Below are 13,326 nucleotides of genomic sequence, written 5' to 3' on the forward strand. Positions count from 1 at the left end.
CAATGTATTCAAAATACAACTACATTTCGCTTTAGTGCACCCACTTCAAATCAAATAGCAGCATCAACATAGCAATACAGATACAGCAACATTATGCCATAAACTCTTAGGTCTGTCGTAACTCAAGCCATCATAGTCTGTTGTCAAAAATAAAAACATCCAGATAAAGGACCAAAGACTAGGACTCCGAGCATCCTAGACCCTTTGACCTCCTGCCTCCCAAGCCATGGAATGACCTCTGACCTCCCCGTCAGTCAGGACAGCAGACCGATTCTCCATCTTCTACCACAGTCTGAAAACTCACATCTTTAGAATTGACCTCACCCCCCAAGCACTCCTTATTCATTGTATCACTTTGTTTACCTCACTTATTCCTTTCATCATTTATTGTTGCCTGTTTTTGATAGATGAAGTACAATATGAATATGTATGTTGTCTTTTTGTTCACATGTCAATTTAGATAGACATACACTGTACATACTTGAACACTAATTCTAAGACTGTTATTTAGATAGCATGTTGTTTAGACACATGCTAGGTTTGATGTTTACCTGCATCCTAGTTACTTTCATTTCATTGTTTTCTATGTACATTTACATGGCACTTTCTGTATATGAGCGTCTTATACAAATGCCTGAATTGTAGGCTAAATTGTATGTTTAACTTTAACTGACTTTTCTTTTGGAAATGTATGAAGCCTTGGAATCTCAACAGACTAGGAATGTACAGTTATTTATTCTGGTAGTTTGTGTGTAACTATTTGTGATAAGTATCTTGACTGGATCCTTGGATCCCTTTTACATCAAAAGTGTGTTACATACTGCAAGCATGCAACTCTAAGTAAACATGCATACTTATGTAAAAATACACAAGTATGCATGATCCATTTGTACTGCAGGAGTCTAAATCTGGTGTAAATACTTTGAAGCTGGACTTCAAGGCTTACCTGCTGTCATTCATCTTGTGTTATCTTTGTTTTCCACAGCACTACATCAAGCAAGTCTCCTATTGTCTGAGGATAAATGTGTTGGATTACAGCTTTAAATACCTCTGCAGAGAGGAAGTGGATGGTTTCAAACTGATGACCTAAAATATATGTTAAGATATAGACATACCGAATTAAAACTTATGCTTTTGCTTAGCTAGCAAAAGTGAGCTACAACTACAACACCCCACAATGTGACATGTTGTGAGCATCTCTAGAATAAAGAAACAATGCACTGTGCATTTCCTTAGCTGTGGATGAGTCCACTGACACCACTAATAAAGTTCAAGGTTAAAGGTTCAGGTACACTATATACGAGTAAAACCTATTTTGGTTTGGCTTCTTCAGACATAACAGCATAAGTAATAATAGTAATTAAAAAAGACAGTACTCTAATCATAAGGGAATACATCTGCATAGACGTCTCATGTAGACCCAACATAAATGTGTTTACACAAGTACGTTTTAGACCACTGTCAACACAACAACCTGAAGAGGACTTCTATGAGGCAGAATCTGCACTTAGAAATGAAGCTGTCTGTCAAAAGAAGTGAAGAATATGCACCTGATATGGTTTCATGTGTCATCAGGATGAAGCACTTCACAAGCCATGACGCACAGAATGCATTCTCACACCAAGTTCAACAGTGGACACTGCTGTATGCCATCTTAGCCAGTAGATGGCGCCCAGACACAGAAAACAGGTTACAAAACCCCCTTATGTACAACAGTGGTTCTCTGCCTGTGGGTCGGGACTCGGAACCCCCAGGGGGGTCTCCACATGATTGTTTGGGGCGGGGACAATTTAAGGACTTTTAAGACCCTTTCAATACCTAAAAAAGCATCAAAAGTAATCCACAAACTATACTACAAAAACTGGTCAAACATTGGCCAAATTGTCAAATAATATAAGAAAGAGGCAAAACATTTGAAAATAGCAGATCTACAAGCTCAGATCTACAATGCCTCACGTTGCAAGGCGTTGTGAGCTTGTAGATCTGCTATTTTCACAATATTTATCTGGGGGGTCCCCAGTGCAAATATGATTATTTTGGGGGGCACAGCCTGAAAAGGTTGAGAACCACTGATGTACCAAACAGGTTTCTGTAATGAGGCGCCCTCTACTGGCCAAGATGGCAGATAGCAGTGTCCACTGTTTTAGATTTTCCGGAGGGAGGGGCTTTACCAGGCTACGTACTGTACACTAAAATACAAAGATGGAGCTTTATTGATTCCCAAGTTTATGAGTAATTTTTAGCAACCAGGTTACAAAATAATTCAACAATAAAACAGATAAGACACATTGCAGGCCAGGCAGTGGAATTATTGTACTCTTGAGTTTACCTCCTCAACGGTGTGGAAAAAAGATGGTTAATATAGCATGTTAATAAAACATGTAGCCTAAACATGCTGCAGATCTCTGCTAAATTAAGAATGTGTGCAAATGTGGATCATGGACACATTTTGGAATTGTGTTCATGAAAAAGGAGTTAGTTACAGCTGTTATAAATTGTATGTGAAAGTGAAATTTAAATTTCACTTTCACATACAATGTATAACAGCAGAATATTTCAGTTTGATGTTAAGTTAAAAGGGACAGTTTTTAAGTTGCTTGATTCAGTATTTAGTTATTTGATATTGATTTTATCAGACACGGCTCCTTCCTATACAAACCCATTGTAATTTGTAACTTCAAACTCCATTTTAACCATGTTACTCATTGAAAACACGTCTGATGACTTACATTGTCCTTCCGTGTTTTGCTTTTTTCATTTAAGTGTCTGATAAAAGTGAATATCAAATATCTAAATACCGAATCAAGCAACTTGAAAACTGTCTGGGGTGTTCACAAAAGCCTGAGACGTTAAAATGACCCCCAAACATGTTTGAAAGTGAAATATCCCTTCAAGTGCTATGATCATTGTTGTGTCCGGAACATTATTTATATTATGATAGACCACAATCTGGTCTAAATGTATTGTGCTACACTCGAGTATCAACCATGGCAATCCTACTATATAATCCTACTATATAATTGGAGTAACCTCTGTCTGTCTTGGGTGGTGGGTGGTCGACCGGGTATGGGCTAGTTAACATAATTCACATTAATTGGAGTAACCTCTGTCTGTCTTGGGTGGTGGGTGGTCGACCGGGTATGGGCTAGTTAACATAATTCACATTATACTGTCAGAAATCAGTAAAGTAATCTGTAATGCTGAAATTATATAACATTTTTCAATGTTTAATAAATCTTCATCAGTTAGATTTGGCAAGTGACTAATACTAGGAGTGTATAAAATGTGTCTGAACACAAGTCTCTTGTTGGGATTCCATTTAGTGATGGCGTTTACCATTAACTAAACATAATGTGGATTGTTTTTTAAAGAGCGTATACTACATCTCATAGTGAATTCATAACAAGTTTCACAGCTATATCTCCCTGAAAACAATTGAAATAACTCAACTCACCCTTAACCAGAGGGTTTCTTTAAACCAAATAAAAACAACAGTCTGGAATGTAAATACCAATCATGGTGCTTTATTTTTAAAAAAGAAAATCCTGTGTCAATTTCTTTTGTCATGATTCTTACAATGAGAAAATAACTGGTAACAAAAGGCTTTAACTCGGCCATATTGAGGGCAAGCTTCCAGTTAAAAACATGTTTTCCATGCCATACATTTTTACTTTATTTCATAGGGTTCATTATGCAGACAAAAAAAAAGTTATATCATCCATCCTGATAAAGAGGCGGGTCTCCCTTCTCCATATTTGCCCGTCATTGGCCCCACGGGCTGTCCGTTTTGGCAGTGGAATGTGTTGATGTGATTGGCTGATCACTCCCCTCTCCCCTACACCCTGATCCCACATCACCTCATAAAAAAAGACTGAATAAAATCACTGGCAAATCAAGAAAACAAAAAAACAAAACATGACTACAATGATGGTGATTGGTCAATACATCTGTGGTTAACTTCCAGTTGCAGATATGACATTCAGTCTCATCTAAACACATCAGACGACTAAATTCGATTCCCCCGTGTTAAGAGTTGAGAAGAACAAACAAACCGTTCTACGTACAGTCATGCGATGGTGAGCCTTAACCACTTGCACCATATTTTATACATCATCGTGCGGGCGAAAAAAGCCGACGGGCAAGCTCGCAAGAGCTTGTTCATCGGCTATAGGCTCTATGCACAGCAGCCATTTTGGAGATAAATGGGCCTCTTCTTACTTCCTTCACAGGTGTTACCAAGGATACTAATGAAGGCTCTGTTCCATTCTGGTCAAACAGAGTCAGGGTGCCGATATTGTGCATGTTGGCTCACTGGAAACACTCTGCTACACCAGTCGGTCTTCATTAGTATCAACCAAATGGACCCGTAAGGGTCCATTTGTACACTCTCAATTATGGGGGTCCTTGAAATTAAATGGCTTGAGATAAACTGTGCTGCATAAAATGGAACAGAGCCTTCATTAGTATCATTGGTAAAACCTGTGAAGGAAGTAAGGAAGAGGCCCAATTTCTTTCCACTATGGCTGATGTGCATAGAGCCTATTTCCGCATTTAAAAAAAAAATCTTTGCCTATAATGACATGCCCAGAATAGGGCCGCCAGGTTGGAAGTGGTTAATGAAAGAACCTAAATGTTAAACATCTCCCTTATTCCAGATAAACCAACAGGTTTTATCTACCAGTCTGGCCTCTCATGTCAACATTAAATACTGAGGAGAAGAAGAAAAAGAAAAGGGAGGGGCAGGGGGTTGGCACAGTCAGCTGACAGGAAGAGAAGAGTGCGGTTTTGGTGGCGTCTCTGAGAGGGAGGCTAGGATGGGGTGAGGATTTAGGACAACTTGTGTGTTTTTGTGGGAAACGAGAAAGATGATTCAGCTTGGCAAGGGACGTGAACAAAAAACACATTAGTTCTCGTCACCAAAACATGTCTCTGTGTTCAAAAAAAAAAGAAAAGAAAAGAGGTGTGACATTCAGGCTCCTCCAGAGATGTGTGCATACAGAAGAGCACTAGTAGCCCTGTTAACAGACCAGACGTGGGACATTTAAGGCCAGACAAGACAGGAGGAAGTTAAAGCATGGAATCCTCTTAGAAAAACAACAACAATTGCACGCTCAAAGCAGGAATGTATAGAAAGCAATGGAGAAAAGGTTTGAACTTGGCTAAATCAGGGAATATGGAGATGGACAAGTCCTCCTGTAGAACAGAGGAGAGGAGATAGTGGCCTAGTGCGTAAAAGGAGCTAACATTTTGGCTAGGTATGGCATGGCCAAGAGAGCTCCCTTCACCCAAACAAACAAGGACAGAGGACATACATGGGTGGAGGAGGATAAGGGAGGGTTCTAATGAGGAAAGAAGGAATGCCATGGTGACAGATTGCTACCTCCACCAAAACAAAAACAAAACGACTCAAATGACATCTCATCCCGACCCCCATAAGATCTCAGAGAGAGAGAGAGACTGGGGTGGAGGCGGAGGGTAGGGGGAGAATAAGGGTACATGGATAGAGAGAGGACAGGAGGTGCCGGGGTAGGAGGTGGTGGCAGGAGCAAGCAGCTCAGCAGGAGTTGAGCTCCTCCAGGGTCTGGTTGAGTGTGGCGTTGAGCTTCACGTTGGCTTCCTTGGCCGACTCCAGGGAATCTGCGGAGGAGGACAAGAAACGCCATTTAGTGATTGATGCTACATTCATGCTCCCGTCGTGTGAGGGTGTTGCATGCCGAAAAAAAGGCTCATCTAGAAGCTCACAGCTGTTTTCGGCGAGCGACACAGTCATACGACAAAGCATAAAACCGGGCTTAAAGTTCCTCGCACGCCGTGTGTGTCTTTTCATGCGATTAATTCACCCAGAAAGAGAAAATCCACATTGTAATGTTGTCATGAGTACATCCACACAGAACACACGGGGGTTGACACTAACGGTTGCCCAACTGCCCGTGGCAAGTAATTAAACGTTCGGGCAAGTGCAATTTGCTTTCAGGTTACTTTGAAGTTTTCTGAAAAACAAATATTTATTAAAAAATTACAACAAATGCATGTTGCTATATACTGTACAAAGCAACAAGAACCCCAAAAGGGATTCCCGTCCTGAAAGGTATAGTTACAAATCAGGGTTCCCGCCCAAAATGGGTTAAATATTATTGGTTATTCATGAAATAACAAATAATGCTCACCACCACTCTGCAGTTATTAATTGAATTTAACATTAATTTGATTTACTTTGCGGGCAAGTGGGCATGACCTTGGGGCAAGTAAAACTTGACCTGTACTTGCCCGACAGACAAGTGCCTCTGAGACCTTAGTGTCAACCCCTGCACAGACATAAAACTTAGTTTTTGGTTTTTGATTTCTTTGGTTTTTGTATGTATTTTTTCAACAGGTCAATCTTTCAGCATGAATAAAAGCCTATATGAATGAGTCATCAACTGATATAAATATTTGACAGTCACATTTATCATAGTTTATTTGTCACGCTGCCCGTGTCACTCACAGAGCACTTTTAACCCATTAACTGACAGAGGTATTTTCATATTTTTTTAGCCAGTGCCAGTTTTTCATTGAAAAAAAAAAAAGTACTCAGGAGCCGAGATACAGAATTTTTAAGTTTTAAAAAAAAAAATCTCCTTGGTCTTTGGGTCAAAAAAAAAAATAAAAAAATAAAATAAAATAATCAGTTCACGTAGATCTACGCGATTGGCACGTGGCGGCTTTAAATAGGTTCGCCTAGATCTACGTGATTGGCAGTGAATCAGTTAATCACCATATGTTTGGCAGAGAAAAACGCACAAATAAACAACCTCTTCATGCGACACATTAGTCTTAATAAGTCACTGCCTCATTAATACTTTGTTGGTCGCTGGATGAAACCGAGCGTGCTCCAAGTGTACGCATGTATCCAGTGCAGCCTGAGTGTGCAGGTATGTGAGCTGTGGGAATACGGCGAGGTTGGACTAGAAGAGGACGAGTCTATTTTTAACTGCCGAGCGTCACCTTGGCAGCAGCATCTCCTTGGCCTTGTTTCTTACCTCCAGCAGCGTTCAGGACACTGACTGGAAACAGCCTGACACACGCCTTTGCTCGAACCGTTTGCGTTGTTTACCAGCAAAGTATAGGGACTGTGCTTCTGTCAATTGGAGCATTTCCCAGAACTTGGTATGAATGACAAGCACATTCCGGCAGCGTTATGGGCCGACCCGATAGCCAAATGGCTAGATCCACTGATACCACAGGGGGCACAAGATGCCCCGATCACCAAGTTTCCAGTTCGATTCCCTGTTACCATTTGCTGCATGTCATTCCCCTTACTCCCACTCCACAATTCCTGTCTCTCTACTGTCTATCAAATGAAGACTTAAAAACTACAACTTATAAATAACCAACACATTATTAAACAACAAACACATTTGCCTCAGGCAACCACCCAAAACTAGCTTCATATTTTTAGGTGTCCTGAATTCACTGGTGTTCCCTTAATTCCTGTCCCAACATTTTAGAGTCAACCCTCCCATTCTATTTTTGTTAGCGGTCCTTCTACCCCTTTAAAGCACTCTGCAGGCCCACCTCATTGCTGTCTACTCTACCGATAGGCCGTATGATATGTGAATCTAATACAACAATATGACTGACGGGCAGATCTGTCAAAAATATTTAGGGTTTAAGGAGTTAACCTGAAACCCTCTGTGATTGATTGCTGTACTGTACATCAAAATAGCAGATCTATAAGCTCACAACACCACACTGTGACATGTTGTAAGCTTGTAGATCTGTTTTTTTTCCCTGCTCATTTTTGCCTATTTTGGCAGAATATTCTCCCATGACGACATGACCAGAATAGGGACACTGGGGTTCATGTGGTTAATGTACAGCACCTGTATGGTGATGTAGCAAGGCGTAATGAACAACATCTCCTCCTTTCTAAAATCAGAAAATGGACCGATTCCACTACACTGCCGTCCAATAAAAGCTGGGTTAGAAGGCAGAAGTGGCTCACTCACAGTGACATCTCTGACCGCAGTCCATGCAGTGAGAGGTTCAGCTGGGGACATTTAGGGACAGTCTGTCACAAACACAACTCTGGACACAAAAACTCTCCCTTATTCCAGATAAACCAACAGGTTTTATATACCAGTCTGGCCTCTCATGTCAGTAGCACTGACCCCAGCCATTCCAACCAATGGTTGGAATTTGTTCAGCATTTAAAATCACTTAAATAATTATTATTAATTATAAGGCATATTTCTATGGTAGGTGGACTTCAAAATCTGTGTTGGCACTCTTATTTTGAAGTCAACCTATTATCTACAGGAAGTCTTTATTGAAGCCGTTTCGACACGGCGGGGGGAAAAACACAATGCTGGATTGAAAAAAAGATTTTGTATAAACCTTAGCATCGTTTAGAAATACTAGCATTCGGGCAGTATTTCTGCAGTGTGCGCGCACACAGAACTGGGACAGAGAGACAAACACAAGACAGGATGAGACGGAGGGGACAGATGTGTTTAAATGAATCACAACTAGAGAGCAGGATACAGAGACAACAGACTGACAGAGCAAGAGAGAGACCATCTCTCCGCAACCAGTCCTGAACCAGTACTCCCAATGCTGTCCAGTTAAGTTAATCTCAAATACACCAGCGGAACACACCACTTTATGAGCATGACTGCAGTGACGTCATTGGCAAACAGCTCCACATACAGTGTGTGTTAAATCAGTGTGCACGCGCAAGAGAGAGATAGTGTTTGCATCTTGTGCCAACAGTAGGGCTGCTCAATTAAAAGCAAACGTGCAACAAGAGGCTGTAGTCTTTCCGCTGCAGAGAACCACAAATCAATGTTCACATCAGAAAGCTAAGGCCCTTCAACTGGACTCTCTAACTGCCGCCGTGGCCAAGTGCTTGCTCATGGGTGAAATGTCTGGAAAGGTCAATTTATGCTTTGCATGACAAGTATTGAACACCACATGGCACTACTTGTGTCACAACATTCTGAGTTTGGAGCATTATACAGACAGCGACCCGCAGCCAGCATCGACACAAAAAGTAAACGATGAAGTGAATGTACTTGTGCGCCGTTGTGGAAACTGAGCTTATATTACATTTGAGGAAGGCTTCTGCCAAGCATCACACGTGAGTTACCCTCTGCCAAGATCCTATGAAACACATTTTTTGTTGTTTCAATGTCAGTTTGGTCAGGTGTCGTTCCACACTTGTGGTGCAGAGCTTAAGAGTACGGTCTTAACCTGTTCTACTGTACATGTAAAATGTCATGAGACAACTTATTTGATACTAAATAAATAACACAAGGGACAGAACAGAAACCGGAATAAAAGCGTCGACGTGCTGCCACAGTGTGAATCATTTTTCTTTTTGTTGAATGCCGTTTATATATCAGTTCATAAAGAGAGTTCAAAAACAAACTAAAATAGTTTAACGGCTCATTAGGGGAAACACCATTTGACTGAAACTAAAAAAGGAGCAGAACTTAACGCAGCCCTCCGGAGAGTGACTCACACTAGCCTGGGACCAGACGAATCTGCGAGTGCAAAAAAAAAATGCACTCTGCGATTTGGGTCTGGCACCGCTCCATAGAGAATCCATTTCCTGCTCCAGAAGACGTGGGTATCCAATCAGGGCCCAGAATCCAAATATGGGCGGGTTTTTCCCCTTTATAGGAAATGACGTACTACGCAAGGGACTGTAGTTTTTCAGAATCACAACAAACATGGATGCCGCTATAGCCTCCGTAGTAGACGAATTGGAAACTATATCGTATCTAAAAGACGAACAAACAATTGCTCTTAAAGCTTTCGTTGAAAAGAAAGATGTGTTTGCCGTACTGCCTACTGGATTCGGGAAAAGTTTAATTTATCAACTGGCTCCGCTCGTCGCAAAGAAGTTGGGACTGAGTGAAAACCCAGTAGTTATAGTAGTATCCCCGTTGAACGCTTTGATGGAGGATCAGATCAGAGAAGCTACTAATTTTGGACTCACCGCCTTTCAGCTCGGAGTCCACGACGACGCTGAAATCCTCAGTGGACGTGGACAAGTTATATTCGGTAGCCCAGAACTATGGCTGCTGAATGATAAGTGGAGAGGCATGTTATCCTCGGCTGTTTTCAAGGACAATTTAATGGGGATTGTCGTAGATGAGGTTCACCTAACGTACAAATGGTAAGTGTTGGTTGCTAAATACTCTCATGCCTAACGTCTGTGTATTGTGTAGAACTAGAAGCCACTAATATTGTTACAAACAACAAACATGTGGATGCTTAGCATGGCTAGGCTGACACTCGCCTGCTAGCAGCTGAGCTGGAACAACGCCATTAAACAAAGCAAGAGCCTCTGATACACTTCGATCATTAACATTTGGTATTTGATAAAACTTTCCTCAAAAGGACATCGGCAGGGAATGAGCATTAAAACGTTCAAGTTGCCGTGGCTTGTCCTGTAAACCATAATTTCTATTGTTGTGTTGGGCTGGGACCGTCAAATATCACTGACCTAAATCCGTCCAAGAACTACATTTTCAATGGTCATTATTCTTAAATAAAGTTTAAATCTGTCCAAGCATACTTGGATCCTTAGGGTACATTTATTGGATAGTACTTGTAGAGATAGCCATACATATCAGTATAAACAAAGCTACAAAGACATTTGTACTGCAGTGTTTAATTAAATGTTCTTTCTAGTTTGTTTTAACATATTATTTTCTATTAATATGTTAGTTGAAAACCAACCCACAAAGCAATTAATACTGATGTGAACACATGTGTTAATTTATACTGTTTCCTGTTTATTTACACATTCATGTTAATGTGCTTTTAGACATTTAAACACAATTTTTTTTTGTACTTTGTCTACAGTTTATTTCATCTGATCTTTGCTCTGTGCATTTTCTGTTTACACTAATCTGTATATTACAGCAATTAAAATATACATTTCTATAAAACATTCTAATGTTCATTTATCCTTCCCAGGGGACAGGCCAAAAAGGGGGAGGTCGCAGCCTTCAGAGAGAGCTTCTCGAAGTTGGGAGATTTGAGATCGATCGTCAAGGAGGGTCAGTATATATATATATAAAACGACAACAAATGTAATATTTTCATAACCACTTGAACCCTACTATTCCTATTTTAGTGTAAACAGCAGATCTACACTCTCACAGCTCATGTGCTCTGAGCTTAAAGATTGGCTTTTTTAATAGTAGAAATGTATTGTGACAGTATGATTATGATAGAATAGGAAATGATGATTTATACAGCAGGGGTAGTTCATGAATTTAAACCAGTTGTGAGTTTTAAAAAATAGATTTTTTTTTCTAAACAAATTTGTGTTACAATACAAGCTAACATTAGTGCATTTGTTTGTCTTTTCAGGTACACCTGTGTTGGCACTGACCGCATCAGCTGATATTGCTTCCAGAGCCAGGGTGAAGAAACAGCTGCTCATGGACAATGTCAATACAAAAACTGTGACAGTTAGCCCCAACCGGACAAACATCAGACTTGGACTGATGTCAGTTTCTGACGAAACGCTGGAATGCCTGGACTGGGTTGTGAGGGAGGTTAAAGAGAAGGGGCTTTCCATGTCTCACATCCTTATTTACTGCCGCTCCTTAAAGACAGTTGGTAGAGTTTTTAATTATTTCAAAGGAGAGCTAGATGAAGATGCGTGGGTTGAAAGGGACCCTGAACAAAAGTCAGAAAACCTGCTGATAGGAATGTTTCACAGCCACACACATGCAGAAGACAAAAGCCGATTGCTGTCATCTCTAGGTGGAGAGGGGAGTTGCAGAGTTGTTGTTGCAACAACAGCTCTTGGGTTGGGCTTAAATTTTCGAAATGTATCTCATGTGATAATGTATGGGGTACCAGATGATGTTGAATCAATTGTTCAGCAGGCAGGCCGGGCAGGCAGAGATGGCTCACAGTCACATGCTGCATTGTATGTTGTTAAACAGCATAGAAGGACTGATGAGGGAGTTAAAGAGTTGCTACACCAATGCAAAATTGGCTGTTTTCGAAAGGCCCTATACAGTAACTTTGAAGAACATACAACAAGGGTTGAGCCAGGACATCTCTGTTGCACCTATTGCCACTCTTTGTGTTCTTGCACCACTGAAGGTTGTGGAGAGTTGACACCTAATTTTGAGTTGTTGCAAGACGAGGTTTCTACTAGATGTAGGCAGGTACTACCAGAACATAAATGGTTAATCAGGGAGAAGCTGAATGTATACCAGGACAGTTTGGTGCCTGAAAATGCACATCTGTTCACCACCGAGAAAGGTAGCACTGGATTTGGCATAGAACTTATTGATGCTGTTGTAGAACACAGTCACAATATATTTGACTTGGCATACATAAAGCGCAATATCCCAGTATTCTTTCAGCGCCATGCTATTCTAATTCTGAAAGTTATTGGTGAGGTATTTCAGGACATTGACGGCTTGGAGACCAGTCACTTGGAGTCGGAGATCAGAGACTCTTCTTGTTTTGACCAGCCAGACATGTATTACACTGGTCACTTTGATGCACCAGATGATGTTGACCAGTTGCAAACACCACTCAGCAGCTCAGAATCTGCAATGTCTGTAATGTCAGGATTGGCATCACTGCATTCCTCTGACTGAAAAATATTTTATTGTTAGTGTCAGACCAAAGTATTGTTCCCAGATTTGTTCATAGCTATCGTGCAGAATGTTAGTTGAAATTGTATTACTTCAGAAGCCTTAAAGATAACAGGAGCTTGTGAATAAATGATAACTACATTGTATTAGTTGAACACAGGTTATTTTTCATGGTTTTCAACAGACAAAGACAATATGATAAGTATATAAACATGTAAGTTATATTTTTTAGCAAAAACATGGATAAGTATCTAAAAAATGTATCACCTGTATTGCCAAAACATAAATAAAGTTGACCAAATGTTTGAAAATGCATTGATTTCAGTCATTAGCATGTTTTCTATGGAAGTGTATTATGGCAGTGGTTCTCAAAGTGGGGTCTGGGGACACCCAGCTAAACGAGGACCCATAGGTCTGTAACTCTTGTGTGTAAATGGAACCAAATGGTCCATTTGGTTCCATTTATACACTCAGAGTTAAATTGAAGCAGATTTTACTGTGTAAATTGTGGTTTCAAATATCAAAAATGTTATCAAATAAGGGTCTGTGTAATGCATGTCAAACGGAGGGTCCTGAGGGTTTTAAAATGGTTCAGAATCACTGCTCTAGCTCTAAAATGGGGGTCCCCTTCCTGCCGCTCACCTCCAGACAATGCTGTTCAATGATCAACGCTGCTTCACAAGTCACATTGGGAGTAGGCCAAACAAAA

General features: G+C 40.6%; 2 protein-coding genes across 2 annotated transcripts in view; one reads left to right on the forward strand and one right to left on the reverse strand.

The window, feature by feature from the left end:
* Positions 1-13,326, reverse strand: part of LOC308101505 (myelin-oligodendrocyte glycoprotein-like) — a gene marked incomplete at its 3' end in the record, with an annotated part of 154,495 nt that overhangs the window by 38,265 nt on the left and 102,904 nt on the right. The gene's annotated exons all lie outside the window — the stretch shown is intronic.
* On the forward strand, positions 9,533-12,888 carry LOC308102084 (putative ATP-dependent DNA helicase Q1). The gene is made up of 3 exons (XM_080451680.1): positions 9,533-10,162; positions 10,969-11,051; positions 11,368-12,888. The coding sequence occupies exons 1-3, from the start codon at positions 9,714-9,716 to the stop codon at positions 12,618-12,620; spliced, it is 1,785 nt and encodes a 594-aa protein (XP_080307806.1). The 5' UTR covers positions 9,533-9,713; the 3' UTR covers positions 12,621-12,888.

The sequence above is a fragment of the Gymnoscopelus braueri genome (genome assembly GCF_963280865.1).
Source record: "Gymnoscopelus braueri genome assembly, chromosome: 15".
NCBI lineage: Eukaryota > Metazoa > Chordata > Actinopteri > Myctophiformes > Myctophidae > Gymnoscopelus > Gymnoscopelus braueri.

Coding starts and splice junctions, on each gene's coding strand:
- LOC308102084 (XM_080451680.1), top strand. CDS start 9,714: ATGGATGCCGCTATAGCCTCCGTAGTAGACGAATTGGAAACTATATCG. Junction 10,163..10,968: donor GTTCACCTAACGTACAAATG/GTAAGTGTTGGT, acceptor TATCCTTCCCAG/GGGACAGGCCAAAAAGGGGG. Junction 11,052..11,367: donor GAGATCGATCGTCAAGGAGG/GTCAGTATATAT, acceptor TTGTCTTTTCAG/GTACACCTGTGTTGGCACTG.